At 41.2% G+C, this 22532-nt stretch overlaps 1 protein-coding gene across 1 annotated transcript; it reads left to right on the top strand.

Moving 5' to 3' along the window:
• lingo4b (leucine rich repeat and Ig domain containing 4b) lies at positions 1 to 17636 on the top strand. Its single transcript, XM_035745983.2, has 3 exons — positions 1 to 478; positions 14182 to 14298; positions 14427 to 17636. The coding sequence occupies exon 3, from the start codon at positions 14439 to 14441 to the stop codon at positions 16275 to 16277; it is 1839 nt and encodes a 612-aa protein (XP_035601876.1). The 5' UTR covers positions 1 to 478; positions 14182 to 14298; positions 14427 to 14438; the 3' UTR covers positions 16278 to 17636.
• Positions 17637 to 22532: the final 4896 nt, after the last annotated feature.

The raw sequence follows: 22532 nt of genomic DNA, 5'->3' as shown, positions 1-22532 counted from the left end.
GCGGTTGCTCTCTGTCCTCATGGACAAGTGTTTCATTCATGTCGTTGACTGGTTCGTTGATTCACACCTATAGGCTACTTTCCTCGAGTTCGCTTGAGGTAATTATGATATTTTTCTGTGGGATGCGATTGCGACTTGAGCAAGAGCATCACTACCACGCAGAAGAGCACGAGCAGGGGCAAGAAGGCGGGCTTTCAATAGCGTCAGAAGAGAATAAAGTAGTCGACCTAAATTATTTTCCGTAGCGTAATTATCCTACTACTCCCCGAGGGTGGTGCAGTAATCAGAAGAAGTTAATGAAGGAGGACGAAATAAATTGTGTGAGGTCTCAAGGCATATGTTTTAAAGTATTGTAAAACATGATAAATCAACCAGCAACCGAACGAACAGCTTAGGCGAGAAGGAACCCGAACGTTTGGAGTTGTGGGTAAAATATGGAAATGTTGTACTATCAACGTTTCATTGAAGTCATTAGCGGGTGAGTTTTCGTTCATTGTTTACAATTTTCAGGGTACATTTTAAATTGTGTAACCATAACCCTAATTGATTCTGCAATTGTGTTTTTATATGAGACAGTTCATAAACTAGGCTGATTTACCAATCTGCATTGTAGGCTACTTGTCAATAATATGAACTAAGCACCTGTGGGCAACAATATTGTGTAACGTTACATATTGTGAATTACATCATACTTGTTTGTTTCTGGAAACTCAAGCAAGACAGTCGTACAGGAGCAAACTTGTGTTGTCGCCCTTTGACGTCGATTGATTTATGGGTCAGCCTAATTCAGACCCCATGTAATAGTTTTATGGTCAACGTGGGTTTCTGGACAGAGACCTGACCAAAGAGTTCTTGACATGGCTTTCGACTTTAATCCCACAATAAATGCCAAAATGGTGACTGTCATTTCCATTTTGTTCCTTTGACACAACATTTGAACAGGTCCACAACCTAATATGGAAGGAACAAAAACACAGAATATAAATAAATATACAAAAATACAGTACCTGGGTTGGCTACGCTATATTGTCAAAGAAGCAAAGGCTAGACTACTTGCTTTATCTTCAGATGTAAGTGTATGCATGATAAGTTTTTCCGGTGGTGACCATTTAAAAAAACATTTAAAGCAATCCTGATTGAGCATGGTAAATGTTCTTATCATTTAGAATAAGTTGGATGAGCCAATCATATGAATATCCATTAAAATGTATAATTAGATAACTAGACGTTTATGATATATTTTCAATTTCATAATTGATTTTCATCTGTAGCCTGATAAACTAAAATTAACATTTCAATTATAATTCATCAAGGGAGAGAGAAAGATACAATAATGTTATCCAGGCTGTAGATTTTTTTTCTTCTTTTTTTCCCCCCAGCCAGAGAGAAGGCGAATGAAGTGCGACTGGCAAAGCTGAGTGCCAAAGAGTACGTTTTGGTGACTGGCCAAATAGGCACTTTAATCAGGAGGTGCTTTATGCACAGGAAGTATTTCAGTCTCCTTGTTAGGGGACTGATTTATCCTGACTTTTAATTATTAACGAGACTTGATCTGGGTCAAGCAAGAAAGTATTTTTCATCAGTGCCTTCTTTGTTTTGCTTGGTCATCGTTACCGAAGTGTAAAGCCAATATTTAGAATGTACTTGTTCATCATTTCAAATTTCTGTGAGGCAGGGCTGCTTATACAGTCCCAACAATCCAGGAATGGGAATATATTTTGACGGGTTGCTCAGCTGCAGCTTTTAGCTTCATCTGCAGTCCTTAATAATAAGTTTAGCTAGAATGATTGGGGCAAGGTCACGCGGTAACAAAATCACACCCACTATAAAAACGGCCATATCTTTTGAGATGTGTCATGGAGCAATATGGGATCATTAAATGCATACAATTAAGATGCATTATTTCGTTGCTGGGCAGCTGTGACTCCATCAAGCACTAATCATTATTTTGCATTAAATATATATTTGAACAATTACTTGTTAGTATTGCACTAACTAGTACGGCACTAAAAAATACATATATATTTATAAATATAATCGTTAAAGATGCAATACATAACATTTTGGGCGACCTGACCAAATTCACATAGAAATGTGGGTTATAGATCTCTCATTCTCATTGAAAGGAAGTCTAAGAAGCAGTAGATATGTTCTATGTGTTTTATTAAGTCATTAAGTTTAGTTTTTGCGTCTTTTACTTTCAGTTTTGTATACCAGCTTCAAAGAGCTGAAAACACAATATTTTTGGTTACTGAAAATATATTTCAGAGGTTTAGATGGTACAATAATTCTCTCTCCATTGCTTGTTTTGTCACGTAAACTACATTTTTTTGAATTTTAGCAACCAGGAAATTGCAGAACGATTTCTGCATATAGCACCTTTAAGATGTGGCCCCAATTATAAAAAAAAGATATGCCCATTTTTAAAGTGGGAGTGTGACCCCTCTACCCGCATGGCCTTACCCTTTGAACCCGAAAGAATGCGCCACAGATCCCTGCACACTATCATCCATTCTGCTCCAATTTGACTCTTATAGTCCAGGGGATTAACATCAAGGCAATTCCACAGTAAAATAATGGTGATGAGACGACACTTTAATAGTATGCCAAACAAAAAACATTGATTTCAAAATTAAACAAACCATACAAGTCTATGCACAAGGACTACTTTTTATTTCCACAGAACATTAAAAAAATACATTTACTCAAAGAACAGTGCAGATGTAAAGTTTGGTAACAGAATGACAGTGAAATCTCCATCAGTGTTTTATGTTACCACGTTATCCAAAAATGACTGAATTAAGATTCGAAGATGTCTGCAGAAATAGTGGGGTGTCAGCTATGATATGCTGTATATACAGAAGTATGTAGACACCCCTTAAAATGAGTTAGATTTGGCTATTTCAGCCACACCCGTTGCTGATAGGTGTATAACATCGAGCACACAGCCATGAAATCTTCATAGACAAACATTGGCAGTAGAATGGCCTTACTGAAGAGCTCAGTGACTTTCAACGTGGCACCGTCATAGGAGGCCACCTTTACAACAAGTCAGTTGGTCAAATTTCTGCCCTGCTAGAGCTACCCCGGTCAACTGTAAGTGCTTGTTTTGGGAAGTAGAAATGTCTAGGAGCAACAACGGTTCAGGTGCAAAGTGGTAGGCCACACAAGCTCTAAGAATGGGACCACCAACTGCTGAGGTGCATATCGAATAAAAATTGCCTGTCCTCAGTTGAAACCCACTACCGAGTTCCAAACTGCCCCTGAAAGCAACGTTAGCACAATAACTGTTTGCCGGAAGCTTCATGAAATGGGTTTCTATGGGCAAGCAGCTGCACACAAGCTTAAGATCACCATGCGCAATGCCAAGCGTTGCCTGGAGTGGTGTAAAGCTCGCCACCATTGGACTATGGAAACGCGTTCTCTGGAGTGATGAATCACGCTTCACCATCTGCCAGTCCGACAGATGTATTTGGGTTTGGCGGATGCCAAGAGAATGCTACCTGCCCCAATGCATAGTTCCAACTGTAAAGTTTGGTGGAGGAGGAATAATGGTCTGGGGCTGTTTTACATGTTTCGGGTTAGGCCCCTTAGTTCTAGTGAAGGGAAATCTTAACGCTACAGCATACAAGCATTTTATATGCTTCTGTGCTTCCAACTTTGTGGCAACAGTTTGGGGAAGGCCCTTTCCTGTTTCAGCATGACAATGCCCCTGTGCACAAAGCGAGGTCCATACAGAAATGGTTTGTCTAGATCGGTTTTGAAGAACTTGACTGGCCTGCACAGAGCCATGACATCAACCCCATCTAACACCTTTGGGATGAATTAGAACACCGATTGTGATCCAGGCCTAGTCGGCCAACATCAGTTCCCGACCTCAATGCTGTTGTGGCTGAATGGAAGCATGTCCCTGAAGCATCTAATGGAAAGCCTTCCCAGAAGAGGGGGACCAACTCCATATTAATGCCCATGATTTTGGAAAGAGATGTTTGTGTAGTGTATGGCACCTTGAGTTAAAAAAATATATATATATATATTTTGGTTATTGAACTATAGTGAAGTGGATTAACACATGGTAACAGAATAATGGTAACAGAATGACATCATGGGTCCCTTATCTGTACTATAGACTGGTTAGCAGATGTCACAAAAACAATGCAAACACTTTAATGGGGCAGAAGGCAGTGTGTTGTTGTGATTCTGGATGGCCAGCTAGCTAGCAATAATGATAAGAAACTGCCATGAGGGGAGTTGTTTCAGCTAGTTTTATGTTTTTCTTGATACCACGTCTTGTTTTGAGGTGTTTTGACTGATTTCATGTCAATGCTAATATGGCAAAAAATGTGCTAGCTAGCTAACCAACATCTGTAACAATGTATTTGAAGGACAAGTTCTCATTCTGCAAATGTATTTGTTTTCAATAAACATCGGAGATTAAATATATACTGAACAAAAATATAAACACAACATGCAACAATTTCAAAGAATTTAAGGAAATCCGTCAAATTAAAATGAATTCATTAGGCCCTAACCTATGACTTAGAATACAGATATGCATCTGTTGGTCACAGCTACCTTAAAAAAAGATAGGGGTGTGGATCAGAAAACCAGTTAGTATCTGGTGTGAGCACCATTTGCCTCATGCAGCGCAACATCTCCTTCACATAGAGTTGATCAGGTTGTTGATTGTGGCCTGTTGTTCCACTCCTCTACAATGGCTGTGCGAAGTTGCTGGCTATTGGTGGAAACTGGAACACGCTGTTGTAAATGCCGACCCAGAGCATCCCAAACATGCTCAATGGGTGACATGTCTGCTGAGTATGCAGGCCATGGAAGAACTGGGACATTTTCAGCTTCCAGGAATTGTGTACAGATACTTGCGACATGGGACAGTGCATTATCATGCTGAAACATGAGGTGATGGCTAACGGATGACTGGCATGACAATGGGCCTGAGGCTTGAAATGCAATCATTTTCATTGTCTGTAGCTTATGCCTGCCCATACCATAACCCCAAAGCAATAGCTTTGGTGGACATTCCTGCAGTCAGCATGCCAATTGCAGGCTCCCTCAAAACCTGAGACATCTGTGACATTGTGTTGTGTGACAAAAACCGCACATTTTAAAGTGGCCTTTTATTGCCCCCAGCGCAATGTGCACCTGTGCTGTGGACAATGCTGTTTAATTAGCTTCTTGATTTGCCACACCGGTCAGGTGGATGGATTATGTTGGCAAAGGAGAAACTGTCACTAACAGGGATGTAAACAAATTTGTGCACAATTTTATTTTCAGAGAAATACGATTTTGTGCGTATGAAACATTTCTGGGAACTTTTTTTATTTCAAATCAAATTTTTATTTGTCACATGCGCACACGGGCTATTATTTGAATGAGCTCTGCTGCCAAGCATGCCGTTCATTGACTACAGCTCAGCGTTCAACACCATAGTGCCCACGAAGCTCATCACTAAGCTAAGGACCCTGGGACTAAAAACCTCCCTCTGCAACTGGATCCTGGACTTTCTGACGGGCTGCCCCCAGGTGGTAAAGGTAGGCAACAACACGTCTGCCACGCTGATCCTCAACACTGGGGCCCCGCAGGGGTGTGTACTTAGTCCCCTCCTGTACTCTCTGTTCACCCACGACTGCGTGGCCAAGCACGACTCCAACACCATCATTAAGTTTGCTGACGTCACAACAGTGGTAGGCCTGATCACCGACAACGATGAGACTATAGGGAGGAGGTCCGAGACCTTGCAGTGTGGTGCCAGGACAACAACCTCTCAATGTGAGCAAGACAAAGGAGCTGATCGTGGACTACAGGAAAATGCGGGCTGAACAGGCCCCCATTAACATCGATGAGGCTGTAGTGGAGCGGGTCGAGAGTTTCAAGTTCCTTGGTGTCCACATCACCAACGAACTATCATGGTCCAAACAGCTACACCATCAAGAGCATCCTGACATGTTGCATCACCGTCTGGTATGGCAACTGCTAGGCATCTGACCGTAAGACACTACAGAGGGTAGTGCGTATGGCCCATTACATCACTGGGGCCAAGCTTCCTGCCATCCAGGACCTATATAATAGGCGGTGTCAGAGCAAGCTGTACCGGAGCGCCAAGTCTAGGACCAAAAGGCTCCTTAACAGCTTCTAGCCCCAAGCCATAAGACAGCTGAACAATTAATCAAATGGCCACTGGACTATTTACATTGACCCCTCCCCCCTCCATTTGTTTTGTACACTGCTCCTACTCGCTGTATATTATCTATGCATAGTCACTTCAGTCCTACCTCGACCTACCTGTACCCCTGTACATTGACTCGGTACTGGTACCCCCTTTATATAGCCTCATTATTGCTATTTTATTGTGTTACTTTTTATATATTTTTTTACTTTAGTTTATTTGGTAAGTATTTTCTTAACTCTTCTTGAGCTGCACTGTTCACCTCTTAAGGATCAGACCCTTCAATTTTCGCCTAAAATGACATACCCAAATCTAACTGCCTGTAGCTCAAGCATTGAAGCAAGGATATGCATATTCTTGATACCATTTGAAAGGAAACACTTTGAAGTTTGTGGAAATGTGAAAGGAATGTAAGAGAATATAACACAGTAGAGCTGATAAAATTAAAATAAAAAAAACATTGTTTTTGTACCATCTTTGAAATGCAAGAGAAAGGCCATAATGTATTATTCCAGCCCAGGTACAATTTAGATTTTGGCCACTAGATGGGAGCAGTGTATGTGCAAGGTTTTAGACTGATCCAATGAACTATTGCGTTTCTGTTCAAAATGTTGTATCAAGGCTGCCCAAATGTGCCTAATAGGTGTGTTAATAACTTTTAAAGTTCCTAACTGTGCATTCTCCTCAAACATGGAATTATTTCACTGTAATAGCTACTGTACATTGGACAGTGCAGTTAGATTAACAAGAATTTAAGCTTTCTGCCAATATCAGATATGTCTATGTCCTGGGAAATGTTCTCGTTACTTACAATCTCATGCTAATCACATTAGCCTACGTTAGCTCAACCGTCCCGTGGGGGACCCACCTATCCGAAGAAGTTTTAATAAACTGCTATCTTATTTTTATGTTCAGTACATTTCCGTACAGTACATTAGAGTAAATTTTATTGTACTCTACTCTAGTGTGCTCTACTGTACTGAACTCTACGGTACATTACTGTATTGCACTGACCTACTTTTCTGTACTGTACTATACTGTGATGGACTGTACTGTACTGTGCTGTCCAAACTTGTGAAACAGATGCCTATGATTGGTTCAGATTTGGGCTGACCAAATTTCAACTACTTTTCAACATCCATGGATGTCCGGTGTAGGTCAGTGCTCAGTGGGTGGGTGTCAGTAAGAGGTGGGTTATCCAGACTGTTTTCAAACTCTTGCTTTAACCACCACGTGACAGAAAGAAAACAGTTATGAGCTGAACAAAACAGTATGCCAGTGGAAGGGAGGACAGGATCAGGTGACCCAACTGTGGTTTCTGACTACTATGAATTCTCATTGTAGCCATTCAGTTGCAGTCAGCCTGTTACAGATATTTTTGTTATTCTTTTTTCACCGATTTGGTAACAGAATAATCACTTCATTTAATCACTTAATAAATAATTAACCAAATTGTTATCAGTAAAAACATGAACTAACTGGTTGGTCTACCTTTTACTTGTTACTTCTGTGAACTTTCACAATTTTTGTTTTTAAATATCTTAAAGATATGTGGGTTTTTGGTCACAGAATGACAAGATACTAGGCAATATTTCTTAAACTTACACAAGGCAAATCGTATTTTTTTTAATGTGTCCCCCCCTCTGTTAATGGAGGATAATGTATTCTGTTCACACCAACCCTGTCCTGGGTTGACCATTTCAAAGGATTGTTTCTCTCGTTCTTTTTTAAATATTTTTATGCCATATCATTAGCCTCAAACAATACCCATTTGGAACGATTGTTCATAAACATTATGCATACATAATGAAAGTCACAATATGAATATTTAAATGGCAATACACTTGGGCTCATGTCAAACCAGCAAATTACTTATTTTCATCATTGCAGTGGTTATGAGAGAGGTGCTAAAGGACTAGGACTAATATTTACGCATGTTTTCATTCCACCTTTAAATTGGATTATGTTCAGAGAACTTATTAAAATAATCAATGATGTAAACACAACATCACAGCATTATAATAAATCTTCATTGTTAACTTGCCAACCAATCTATTTGAGCAAAATTAAGCATGTTTGAAACAAAAACCTGCATACTTACTCTGAGGTCACAAGGAAATTGACTCTGTCTCTGGAGCCTTTATTTGATGATGTATTCTTTTAGACCCAACTGCAGTTATCACATTTATTGGATGAGAGAACAACCCCAGTATGTGCTGTACCCAGAGAGTACAGTATGTGAGTTTTATTACCATTCCACATGATTTGACCCACAGTATAGCTTTAGCACCACCATAGCAGGTTACCTTTATTGGAATCAAGTTAGGATTGTGAATGGCTCTGATCAGATTAGCAAGCAGCCCGGTAAGTGTGCCAAAGGGAAAAAGCTCCACCTGTCCAGTGGTGTGTGTGTGTGTGTGTGTGTGTGGAGGATTATGTAGTGTAGTTGCTTTTCTGTGAAAAACACAACCCGTAACAAACTGTTGTGGCTCTCTTTCAAGAGGTTGATATCTTTGTCCTCTCAAAGCTGTTTTGGAATAGTGAAAGCAGAGAGGGTATGCTGAAAATGGAAGAACTTTCTAATGAAAGTGTAGCCTAAAGGAGACCTTGTAAAAGAGGCCCAATGTAATCCACAAATGGTATAATTGGCCGCTGTTATTTATTCTTGGTATGTTCCCCATAGGCAGAACATTTCCTGACCGCTGAAGTCCACCTTCAGAAGAATCCAGCACCTTTTGATGAAGCGTGCTTGCTGGAATCCTTGTTTACCATCCATCTCCTCCTGTCAGACATTGTTCTTTCTCTCATTGTACCTCGATGGATTCAATCCGTCCATGCTATTAACTAAAACGACCTCATTTGGCATGTCACATCTGTGCTACACTGAAACCAATTAACTTTTCTAATTTATTTGTGCTATTATTAATTTTTCAGATAGTGCACTTTGTGCGAGCAGTGACTTAACTGACTGCCTTGATAAAGAATTATAATATAGTGCACCCTGCAACACGACGGAACAGTGTCTCTGGAACCAAATTTATTTAAGTGGGCTGTCACAGTGACCCACTTCTGCCTCTGCCTGTGAGACAGAGTGAGAGTGTAAATACAAAAATATTCAGAGCACACACACACATAATGCATAACGCCTAACCCTAAGCATACCGACGCATAAACACACATTCCACCATACAAAGACCAAAAACTCCCCCCAAACCCACAGACATTTAAGTTGCAAATACACACAAAAAGCATTTGAATAAAACACATTTAATCCATATGAAACAAATGCAATTGCAAATGTGGGCACAGTGTCACACAGTTAATATAATCATATTTGTCACAGTTGCAAGCTTACAGTCAGACTAACATACACTTCTTTATGGCTTCCCTACGTGCAATATTATTGAGATATACCTTGTCTTTACAAAATGTTTTAAAGTGATTGAATCAGAAATGGCTTGCTTGACTTGAGGTTGTTTACAAGCACGAGCCCTTTCTCCTTTTCCTGGCAGACCCAATGGAAAAAGAATCTGGCATTCTGAAGAGCACTGCTATTCTCTCCCCCTCAGCCTAGCAGCTGTTCTGCTCACAAACCTTTTAATACACGCTTGTAGAACTCTGGTGCATATCACAGGGGCTGGTACACTGTGGCAGGTGCCAGGAGCAATAAACAATGTCTTTCTAGCATATAAAAACATACAGATATACACACAGAGACACTTTCAACAGAGTGTAACACACACCTGGGCCCCCAGGTCCGTGCTGTTGTTTCATTTCAGCCATCTTAATTGGTCTAAGAATAGCACTTAGGCAAGTGTCAAAGTGTAGCCTGGCTTACATTGTGCATTCTCTTTCTAACCCCATGGCGATATAGAGAGTGACCAATGTGGGGAGGGGAGGAAAAGTCTGCCAGGGTGTCTGTTTTGAGGACAGACTTCAATACAATGAATGAACATAAGACTGTTCTCATGGCCCATCCAAAGCGGCCCCTAGCTAGACATCATGCACCGGTTCAATTGGGTCTTTTTGCCTATAATCTCTAAGTGTTCCTGCCAGTACTGATTGGGAGAAATATGTCTTGAGGTAGGAAAGACCAAAGGCTCTGGGAAATACTAGGCAGGCTGCAGAGCAGATGTCCCTTAAAAACAACGAATCACATAAAAAAACAGATTAAACTTAGTTTGGGGTTGTTGTTTTGCTCCGTTTCTGCTGCGGGTCATGTCAAAATGAGAAGGAGGCTCTTGAGCCACAGTGCTGAGTGTGTTGGTTACCTAAAGTGATTCCATGGCGTCAGTAATGGGGATTCTGTAGCTAGGCACGCACTGCAAGGTCACTGTTTTGACACTCAGAATGTTCTGACATCTGTCCACAGTTTGATGTAACACGATGACAGCTGAGCGGACTTGATGAGTTTTGTGTGATGATAGGGGAGAGCTGAGTGGGAAAGTCCAAATGTTTGAAAGAATTAAGGAACAGTGGGGATCAACCCAAACACCAAACATGGTTTCTAGATCTGCCATGGGATTGTCTGAGTGGATGTTACATCAGGTTGGCTTTGATATTGTTTGCATTTGGCATTGTGGTTGTCTGTTAGATAAGAGCTGGCCGCTGCACAGGTTTGGACGGCTGGGTTTTTGTGTTATGCAAAAGGTTTACAGCTGCATCATATCGGCCAATCAGACAACAAAACAAACCCAATACCCTTACCACCCAGGACAGACTTCATTCAGCAGCTTCCTCAACAACTATTTCAATCGGAACAATAGATGAAATTGAATACTATTTTTACCTGTTAGAATGTACTTAGCATAAATAAAGAGGAATATGATACCGTGTGACTGTGGAATCTAGATTCCTGATACTGTCTAATTTGACAGACTGGGTCAGGTCTCTTTGTGACCCCTAGGTCATGACCATTGACTGCAATCTAACTTAATGGTGTATGCATAGAAATACAGTACCAGTCAAAAGTTTGGACACACCTACTCATTCAAGGGTTTTTCTTTATTTGTACTATTTGCTACATTGTAGAATAATAGTGAAGTCATCAATACTATGAAATAACACATATGGAATCATGTAGTAACCAAAAACGAATAAAAAATATATGATGTATTTTAGATTCTTAAAAGTAGACACCCTTTGCCTTGATGACAGCTTTGCACACTCTTGGCAGTCTCTCAACCAGCTTCATATGGAATGCTTTTCCAACAGTCTTGAAGGAGTTCTCACATATGCTGAGCACTTGTTGCCTGCTTTTCCTTCATTCTGCAGTCCAACTCATCCCAAACCATCTCAATTGGGATTGAGGTTGGGTGATTGTGGAGGCCAGGTCATCTGATGCACTGCTCAATCACTCGCCTTCTTGGTCAAATAGCCCTTACACAGCCTAGAGGTGTGTTGGGTCATTGTCCTTTTGAAAAACAAATGATAGTCCCACTAAGAGAACCAGATGGGATGACATATCACTGCAGAATGCTGTGGTAGCCATGCTGGTTAAGTGTGCCTTGAAATCTAAATAAATCACTGACACTGTCACCACCTCCTCCATGCTTCATGGTGGGAACCACACATGCAGAGATCATCCATTCACCTATATCCATTCATGTCTCACAAAGACACAGCAGATTTTTTTGTTTAGATCAAGATGGGGCACAGTCATGGGTGTATGTTTCATTACCGTACCAATCTCTTTTAGCCTGCAACTTAGACTGAGGATATAAGGTGCAGAGTAAAAGTGGGAAAGGATGTATTATTTGGTAATCAATTAGTAATCAATTAGTGGTTGGAGCCAAAAATCTCAAATTTGGTCTCAGACCAAAGGACAGATTTCCACCAGTCTAATGTCCATTACTCGTTTCTTGGCCCAAGCAAGTCTCTTCTTATTATTGGTGTCCTTTTTAGTAGTGGTTTCTTTGCAGCAATTCATCCATGAAGGTCTGATTCATGCAGTCTCCTTTGAACAGTTGATGTTTGGATGTGTTTGTTACTTGAACTCTGAAGCATTTATTTGGGCTTCAATTTCTGAGGCTGGTAACTTTAATGATCTTATCCTCTGCAGGAGAGGTAACTCTGGGTTTTCCTTTCCTGTGGTGGTCTTTATGAGAGCCAGTTTATCATAACGCTTGATGGTTTTTGCAACTGCACTTGAATAAATGTTCTGCATTGACTGACCATGTCCTCAAGTAATGATGGACTGTCGTTTCTCTTTGCCTATTTGAGCTGTTCTTGCCATAATATGGACTTGGTCTTTTACCAAATAGGGCTATCTTCTGTATACTACCCCAACCTTGTCACAACATAACTAATTGGCTCAAACGCATTAAAAAGGAAAGAAATTCCACAAATTACCTTTTAACAAGGCACAATTGTTAAATTAAATGCATTCCAGGTGGCTACCTCATGACGCTGGTTGAGAGAATGCCAAGAGTGCGCAAAGCTGTCAAGGCATAGGGTGGCTACTTTGAATTATCTCAAATATAAAATAGATTTTGATTTGTTAAACACTTTGTTGCTTACTACATGATTCCATATGTGTTATTTCATAGTTTTGATGTCTTCACTATTATTTAAGTACTTTTGGGTGTCAGGGAAAATGTATGGAGTAAAAAGTACATATTGTCTTAAGGAATGTAGTGAAGCAAAAGTATAAGTAGTCAAAAATATAAAAAGTCGTTTTTGGGGTATCTGTACTTTACTTAAGTAGCACTTTTAAAGTATTTTTACTTAAGTACTTTACACCACTGCTTTTAATGTGGTTGATTTCGATGTTGCCCTTTGGTGTTTTGAGGTCTACTGTAGATCTACATGTAGTTGCAGTTACGACTAATGTTTTTGGCATTTGTGTCGGTGTAAGAGTTAGTGCTTTAGTCGTCATCAGGATTAAAACTTTTTAAAAGCATTCCCAAAATCTGATTTGTACCGTAGTTGAATCACAGATGTTGCTGAAATGTATGTCATATTATATTTTATATATTTGTACTTAAAAGGATAGTTAGAGATTTTGTCAATTAAGCCTTTTTTTCTACTTACCCAGAGTCAAATGAAAAAATGTATGTGTCTGTGTGCAGTTTAAAGGAAGTCAAAGGTAGTTTCTGGAGCTATTGCTTATTAGCGTTAGTGCAATGACTGAAAGTCTACAGTAGCTGCTTGCATTGTGTTCATGAGTTCATCTGACTCTGGGTAAATAGAAGGAAAAAAATCTTGAACTATCCCTTTTAATACAGTGTAGTGGAAAATGTTCCCTAATTTCTTGTCCTGCTTAATTAATTGAAAATGAGGCTGCACAGTACGAACAAAAATATTTTTGTTTCATGGGGTATGTATGATATGCCTCCATGGGAATGTTTGACTATTCCCTACTCGACCTTCTCAACTTGGTCCTGTATCGCTTACGTGTGCACATCTGCCGTCACATGTCACGTGTCACTGGCCCTTCCCCAGATAGCCTGCCTAATCCAGATGTCTGGCCAGGGGGCACAGCTCCCATCCGAACTGGCCTTCATCAGGGTTTTTAGAATCAGTAAGCATAGGTCTGGATGCACTAATGAGGATTTTTTTTTTTGTGCAGATCAAGATGGGGGCACAGTCATGGGCGTATGTTTCATTACTGTACCACTACCTTTTAGCCTGCAGCTTAGACTGAGGATATAAGGTGCAGAGTACAAGTGGTAAAGGATCTATTATTTGGTAATCAATTAGTAGAGATGCTATCAGTATTAAACAGAGATGTAGGCCGATAGTAACTATGAAATCTGCTCTAAATAGTACCATAATTATGCTCTGATGTTAATAATAATTTTTAATACATTTTTTATTCTCTTGATTCCACACTCAAATTCACCACTTTGTTAGGTTTATCTCAAAATGTTGGAAACTCATGCTTTGTCCATAAATCTAGCATTTGCAATCCACGATTTACAAATGCTACAAAGAATCATTGCTTATGTTTTTTTGGGGAGGGGGGAGATTCATTCCTGTCTCTCTTGTCTCTCTAGGCCATTTGCAAGGACATGTTTTTTACAGAGCATCATCTCTTATAGAAGACTTAACTCAAGTCTGATCCCAACTTGACCACCACTGGTTATGAAAACCTGCATCCTCATAGTAAATCGGTAAGTTCCTTAACAAATACTAAAATATATTCATACCTTTGTTTTCATTTGTTATGGCATTGCAAGTAAGCATGACTGTTCTTTAGCTGTTGGTTCATAACTTGTGTCCTTTTTGTTTCCCTTTTTAGGCAGGAGGCAAGATGTTTGTGGAGTCTGTTGTCCGATGGGGGGCATGGAGCATCTTGCTCCAGTGTGGATTATTGGGTGTGTCAGCAGGGGACTTCCCCTGGCCTTGCCCTGCCAGGTGTGTGTGTCGGCTTGAGACTTTAGAAGTGAACTGCTCTGGCAAACAGCTGACTTCTGTGTCTCAGGGCTTCGCTAGTGGCACCCAGCGCATTAACTTATCTCGTAACAAGCTGAAGACACTGGGTCGTCGCCAGTTCTTTGGATTGACCCAGCTAGAGGATCTGGACATTAGTGACAATGTCATCGCCATGATTGAAGTGGAGGCTTTCCAGGGCCTGCAGAACCTCAAGACCCTGTGCATTAGGAGCAACCGCCTCAAGATCATCTCTGTGGGGGTCTTCTCTGGACTGCCCAGCCTGCGCTTCCTGGACCTGAGTGAGAACGAGATCCTAGTCTTTCTGGACTACACCTTCCGTGAATTGGTGAGCCTGCACCAGCTGGAGGCTGGGGAGAATGACCTGGTGTTCATCTCCCAGCGGGCCTTTACCGGCCTGCAGAACCTGCAGGAGCTCAATCTGGACCGCAGCAACCTGACCTCCATCCCCACCGAGGCACTGTCCCAGCTCCAGAGCCTGACACGGCTGCGCATGTTCCGCCTCACTATTTCGGCGCTGCCCAACAATGCCTTCCGCCACCTGCATCGACTGCGCAGCCTCGTCATCTCCCACTGGCCCTTGCTGGACACCCTGGCCAGCAACAGCCTGATTGGCCTCAACCTCACCTCGCTGGTCATCAGCAGCTGCAATCTCAGTGCTGTCCCATACCAGGTGCTGCGCCACCTGGTCTACCTTGGCTACCTGGACCTGTCCTACAACCCCATCACAGCCATCCAAGGTAACCTGCTGGGGGACTTGTTGCGGCTGCAGGAACTGCACCTAGCTGGGGGCAACTTGCTCCGCATCGAGCCAGGGGCCTTCAGGGGGCTGGCTTACTTCCGTCTGCTCAACGTGACATCCAACCAGCTTAGCACGCTGGAGGAGAGTGCCTTCCACTCGGTAGGGAATCTGCAGGTCCTGCGGCTAGATGGGAACCCCCTGGCCTGTGACTGCCGACTGCTCTGGGTGGTCCGCCGGCGACAGCGCCTAAACTTTGACGGCCGCCAACCCACCTGCTCCACCCCGGACATGGTGCGAGAGCGGGAATTCCGGGACTTCTCAGAGAAAGAGCTTCCGAGACTGTTCACCTGCCGGCAGGCCCGAATTGTAGACCGCAGGTCCCAGGAGGTCAGGGTGGAGGAGGGCACTACGGTTCTCTTCTCCTGCAAGGCGGACGGTGACCCAATGCCCTCCTTTACATGGTTGTCAGCCCAGCGGATTCCACTCTCCACTACGGGGCGCATCAGGGTGTTGTCCAATGGGACTCTAGAAGTACGCTATGCCCAGGTTCAGGACAGCGGCACATACCGGTGCACGGCGGGCAACGCAGCTGGCAACGACAGCCTGTACGTCAGCCTCTATGTGAAGGGTTTCCCACGTAACCGCACCATGCCCTTTTTCACCGACGAAGGCTGGATAGAGTCCTCACACGCTCCTACTGCCAACTCCTCTGCCCAGGTGGCCAATCAGTACCCGTTTGATGCCAAGACACTGATCATCGCCACCACCATGGGCTTCCTGTCCTTCCTCAGCTCAGTGGCTATCTGCTTCGTCTTCATGTTCTTCTGGAGCCAGAGCAAGGGGCAAATCAAACACACAGCCACCATCGACTATGTGCCCCGTACCTCAATGGGGGTAGGAGGAGGAGGAGGAGGGGGTGGAGGTGATGCTGGCAAGTTCACCATGAAGCTTATCTAAGGTTATGTGGGAGAGGACTTGGGACACATTGACTGTGTCACTCCCTGAGGGTGAAGGCTCTACAGGGACACAGGGACACTGCCTGCCTTCAGAAAGCTTGATCCTCAGTGCACCCTTAACATACTGAAATTATACATATCATCCTAAATATCTTGGAGAAGAAAATAATGAACTGTGGTCGTCTAGAAACTGGTTTATTTAAACTGTTGTCAATGTTTTTTAAATGGTGTCAGTATTTATTCAACATTACAATTACAGTGCTACAAATCGAACATGATGATATGAAACATTATACATGTTCATGTGTATAAGGAATGCTCTTAAAGTGTCATGGTTCATTTCACTCATATCAGGTGTGCTTGGTGGATCTGATGTATAGTAAGTGTGGATATCATGTGTCAACTTGCCAATACAGGTCAAGCAAGAATTGCCCTCTGACCTGAGGATAACTACTTATGCTTATCCACATAGGATCCATTCAGAGACTGCATACTCACCATTTGCTTAAGGCTCTATGAAACTATAATAATATGCAAACACATGACTGTAGTTATATAGTTATAATAGATGTATTGAATATTGTACTAGGCTATATTCAAATACGGTAGATAAATAAGTTTCACGGTACAGTAACATTTCATGGCTCACTTTTTGACTAGCCTCTAGTTTACGAAAATTCATGTTGTTTTGGGGACAGGAGTATTATTTAGTTATCAGAATTTGACAGTGTCCAGCGTGATGAAATTCTAATCTGTACATGAGAATGTATCCAATTCCATGTCATATTATAAACCATCTTTTAAGCTTTAAATCCTATTTCCATTTTATTTTTTACAACAAAGTAAGAGTTCGCACACATCAAATACAGAGAATTCAAGATTATTTTTAGCAAGTCATTTTCTTTTTATACTGTATAATTTGGTAAGATATTGCAATCAGCAACAATGCTTCAATGATAATATAACTGTATAACATTCATGTAACCTCACACTGTTTATTTTTCCTGAATGTTAATCGATCACAGGGTATTGAAAATATGTGCCTGAGTAATCTCACTCGTCATTCAAGAAACAATGATGAACTGTAATGGCGAACAGTACATTGTACAATGTCAAATGTAGGTCATGGACATTTCCATGCTCTAGGTTACTTTATGGCTGTATCTAGTCCTGTGGATTAGTGCCACTTAAATATGCCACTCTTCTTTCATGTACACTTGTTGTGTAGGTACACACAAACCTAAATTCCAATACAATGTAAATGATGTACACATCTATAGTTAAATCTGTTGTTTTGCTATCTTATTTGTAAAATATAATCTTTTTGCATTTTGAAATGATTAAAAACCTATTTAACCTGCCTTATTGCCTTGGATTGATTCAGCAATATCCCATAGCCTTTCATGAAATGACAAAAAACTATTCAGTCTGCTACAACATACAAATCTCAGTGGTTCTGAGTTGGGCTCTATTTTAAATGACTATACAGTACATTGTTAAATAATTGCTATGAGAGAGAGACATCCTTCCCTACATAAGACACAGTACGTTATTGATCTCAATGTTTTGACCCAGTTGTCTGACCATTTCAATCGATTAGAGCAGAGAAAATAAACAGATTTGTTTCATCGCCTCAGCGCAAACGCAGATGGTTATTTGATAGAGCTGTGTTTGTCTGTTACCCTTCCTTGTTAGTCTTAATTTTATGACGGGAAAGGGGGAAATAGTAAATTAGAGTTTTGCTGTATATTGTCTCATTAGTTCAATTGAAGGTGACAGGATGAAGGTCAACCTCAGGAGATCCACAATCCACTGACAATTCCCTGTCCAGACAGATATGAAGCCCACCAGCTCTAAGTGGATTCGGTGGAGAGCAAATAATTTTTTCTCTCTTGCCCTTGCCCAGAATAATCTAAAAAAAATTATAATCACGTGCATGAGCAGAGATTTAAACCCTTTTGGATTACCTCTGCATGTCTCAATCTGTTATATAGGTCTATCTGGTGGCTGCTAACCCAAGGCCTGGCCTGTCATATTATCTGTTTTAATGCAACTATTTCCTCTCATGGAATGGAATCCAAAGGTTTTACTGTAGCGTCATAATCCAATGCTCCCTATGTTAAAGACAGCGAGGACAGGAAATCATTATTTTTTGTAGGTATAAATCTATTTAGGTTTACAACAGGCTACCAAAAAAAAATATACTCTCAAGTAGGTCTCATGGTTTACAGTACAGGTCTACAGTATTGTTGCACCTCTACACAGATTTACCCACAAGAGAAAGAATGTGTCAGGTGACTGAGTTCTAACATGGTTAACACCTTTGATGAACACCCAGTGCAGTTTTTCTTTACCTATAATTGATTGAATTGGGGCCCTTGTGTCTGAATTCCAGGTGATAAAATAACGATGATGCTTTGTGTTCCCATTATCTGGACAGATGCTGGCCACTGAGTGGTGCTAAAACGCCATGGTTAAAGATTCTCAAGTCTCATCCATTACACTTACCAAACATATTTTATTTTGTATTAATTATAGAAAGGTGCTGGGTCACCGTTTCTTGGGAAATTATTTTGTGGAACTCCTACTGATTGGATTTTATAAGAAGGGAAATAAAATGTAGTTTTAGGTGACAATGACTAATTAATCTAGGCGATGGGTTTAAGTATGGCATATGCTGCAGATACAGTAGCCTATATCTAAAATAACAGATGCCAAGGTCTGTATTATGTAAATATCGTATTTTGCTAAAAGTGTCTAAATATCTATCACTCCGGAGTTGCTGTGAATGCTCTTCTTTAGTTTCTCAGACTAGCTGGTGTATTTACGGACATATTCAATCAATCCTTATCCCAGTCGCTGTTCCCACATGCTTCAAGAGGGCCACCATTGTTCCTGTTCCCAAGAGAGCGAAGGTAACTGAGCTAAATTACTATCGCCACGTAACACTCACTTCCGTCATCATGAAGTGTTTTGAGAGACTAGTCAAGGACCATATCACCTCCACTCTACCTGACACCCTAGACCCCCTCCAATTTGCTTACTGCCCCAATAGTTCCACAGACGACGCAATCGCAATCACTTTGCACACTGCCCTAACCCATCTGGATAAGAGGGATACCTATGTAAGAATGCTGTTCATCGACTACAGCTCAGCATTTAACACCATAGTACCCTCTAAACTCGTCATTAAGCTCGAGACCCTGGGACTCAACCCCGCCCTGTGCAACTGAGTCCTGGACTTCCTGACAGGCCGCCCCCTAAACATCCATCACTAACATTGAGTGGCTGCTGCCAACATATTGACTCATCTCTAGCCACTCTAATAATGAAAACATTGATGTAATAAATGTGCCACTAGCCACTTTAAACAATGCCAATTTATATAATGTTTACATACCCTACATTACTCATCTCATATGTACAGTGGGGAAAACAAGTATTTGATACACTGCCGATTTTGCAGGTTTTCCTACTTACAAAGCCTGTAGAGGTCTGTAATTTTTACGATAGGTACACTTCAACTGTGAGAGACGGAATCTAAAACAGAAATCCAGAAAATCGCATTGTATGATTTTTAAGTAATTAATTAGCATTTTATTGCATGCCATAAGTATTTGGTCACCTACCAACCAGTAAGAATTCCGGCTCTCACAGACCTGTTAGTTTTTCTTTAAGAAGCCCTCCTGTTCTCCACATTACCTGTATTAACTGCACCTGTTTGAACTAGTTACCTGTATAAAAGACATCTGTTCACACACTCAATCTAATAGACTCCAACCTCTACACAAAGGCCAAGACCAGAGAGCTGTGTAAGGACATCAGGGCAAAAAATTGTAGACCTGCACAAGGCTGAGATGGGCTACAGGACAGGCAAGCAGCTTGGTGAGAAGGCAACAACTGTTGGCACAATTATTAGAAAATGGAAGAAGTTCAAGATGACGGTCAATCACCCTCGGTCTGGGGCTCCATGCAAGATCTCACCTCATGGGGCATCAATGATCATGCGGAAGGTGAGGGATCAGCCCAGAACTACACATGCGGTCTGATGAGACAAAAATATAGTTTTTTGGCCTAAACTACACTTGCCGTGTTTGGAGGAAGAAGAAGGATGAGTACAACCCCAAGAACACCATCCCAACTATGAAGCATGGAGGTGGAAACATCATTCTTTGGGGATGCTTTTCTGCAAAGGGGACAGGACAACTACACAGTATTGAGGGGAGGATGGATGGGGCCATGTATCGCGAGATCTTGGCCAACAACCTCCTTTCCTTAGTAAGAGCATTGAAGATGGGTCGTGGCTGGGTCTCCCAGCATGACAACGACCTGAAACACACAGCCAGGGCAACTGGTGGTCCTTCTGTAGCTCAGTTGGTAGAGCATGGCGCTTGTAACGCCAGGGTAGTGGGTTCGATCCCCGGGACCACCCATACGTAGAATGTATGCACACATGACTGTAAGTCGCTTTGGATAAAAGCGTCTGCTAAATGGCATATATTATTATTATATTATTAACTAAGGAGTGGCTCCGTAAGAAGCATCTCAAGGTCCTGGAGTGGTCTAGCCAGTCTCCAGACCTGAACCCGATAGAAAATCTTTGGAGGAAGCTGAAAGTCCGTATTGCCCAGCGACAGCACCGAAACCTGAAGGATCTGGAGAACGTCTGTATGGAGGAGTGGGCCAAAATCCCTGCTGACGTGTGTGTAAACCTGGTCAAGGACTACAGGAAACGTATGATCTCTGTAATTGCAAACAAAGGTTTCAGTACCAAATATTAAGTTCTGCTTTTCTCATATATCAAATACTTAGGTCATGCAATAAAATGCAAATTAATTACTTAAAAATCATACAATGTGATTTTCTGGATTTTTGTTTTAGATTCCGTCTCTCACAGTTGAAGCGTACCTATGATAAAAAATGACAGACCTCTACATGCTTTGTATGTAGGAAAACCTCTCAAATCAGCAGTGTATCAAATACTCCCCCTCCCATATACTGTACTCTATACCATCTACTGCATCTTGCCTATGCCGTTCGGCCATCGCTCATATATTTGTATGTACATTTTCTAATTCATTCCTTTACACTTGTGTGTGTGTATAAGGTAGTTGTTGTGAAATTTGTAGGTTAGATTACTTGTTAGATATTACTGCATGGTCGGAACTAGAAGCATAAGCATTTCGCTACACTCACATCAACATCTGCTAACCATCTGTATGTGACAAATACAATTTGATTTGATATGGTTGCCACCATGGCATACACTGACACTACCATTAAGATGGTAGATAAATGGTAAATGTAGCCTAAATTCTTTCCGGTTTGGATGATTGTGTTATGCTATAGATACTTCTGTGAATATCTGAACATTGCATCCAAAAATAACTGCTCACATTCTGGACATAACTTTGTCAGGACTGTGTTTGTGTAAATAGTTTCTGGAAAAAAGTGTGGCCAGCTCAAATGCTGATTGTTGCGTCATTCGAAAGTGGCCGTTCTAAATAAGCATTCTAAATGAGTATTCTAATCACACGCATGTGATCATATTCTTCAGGGACCACTGTCAAAAGATCACACCTGTGTGTTGGAACGTGTGAAACGTAGGCTACATTTGTCCCAGCGCTAACTGAGGAAAGATTGACGTAACACAACCGGTCATATTTTCTAACTCTCCGCTGACATAAACTACAACATGAATTAGCTAATAGCAATTAATATGTATAATTAATCACATCACATGTGAGCTTAACATTGATAGAAATGATTGAGTAAAACATTTTCTCGAAATCAAAAGTAATTCGATAACGATTAGTTTCAGGGCGCAGCCATGCTTCTTTTCCTCACAGACACCTAAGATAATAAGAGAAGACAAGATGAGTTTGGTCTGTTTATAGTATGCATGTTTAAGGGGTGTGTCGTCTACCATCGTTCAATTCCCACCATTCACTTAAGTTCTCAAAAAATTAGTGTACCCTTACTCAACTCCTTTTGTTACAGCATCTTTGGTGCGAAAGACGATTACGTGAAACCCAGAATGCATTGTATGTCAACAAACATGGCTCCAGACATAGCTGAAAGTATCTTAGCTCATCATAATCAGTACAACCTTCAAAAAAGTATTTTACACACATACTATGTGCTTATTACAATCCATGCAAGAATCGGAATGCATGATTTATCACCGGTAATTGAAAAACATGTTAATAAAACAGTAAATATATCAATAATTACCACAAAAAAAATATTTTCTGAT

Source organism: Oncorhynchus keta, chromosome 31 (genome assembly GCF_023373465.1).
Source record: "Oncorhynchus keta strain PuntledgeMale-10-30-2019 chromosome 31, Oket_V2, whole genome shotgun sequence".
Classification (NCBI taxonomy): domain Eukaryota; kingdom Metazoa; phylum Chordata; class Actinopteri; order Salmoniformes; family Salmonidae; genus Oncorhynchus; species Oncorhynchus keta.
Note: the sequence above shows the minus strand (reverse complement) of the source record. Positions and strands in the feature narration are given on the sequence as shown.

Coding starts and splice junctions, on each gene's coding strand:
- lingo4b (XM_035745983.2), top strand. CDS start 14,439: ATGTTTGTGGAGTCTGTTGTCCGATGGGGGGCATGGAGCATCTTGCTC.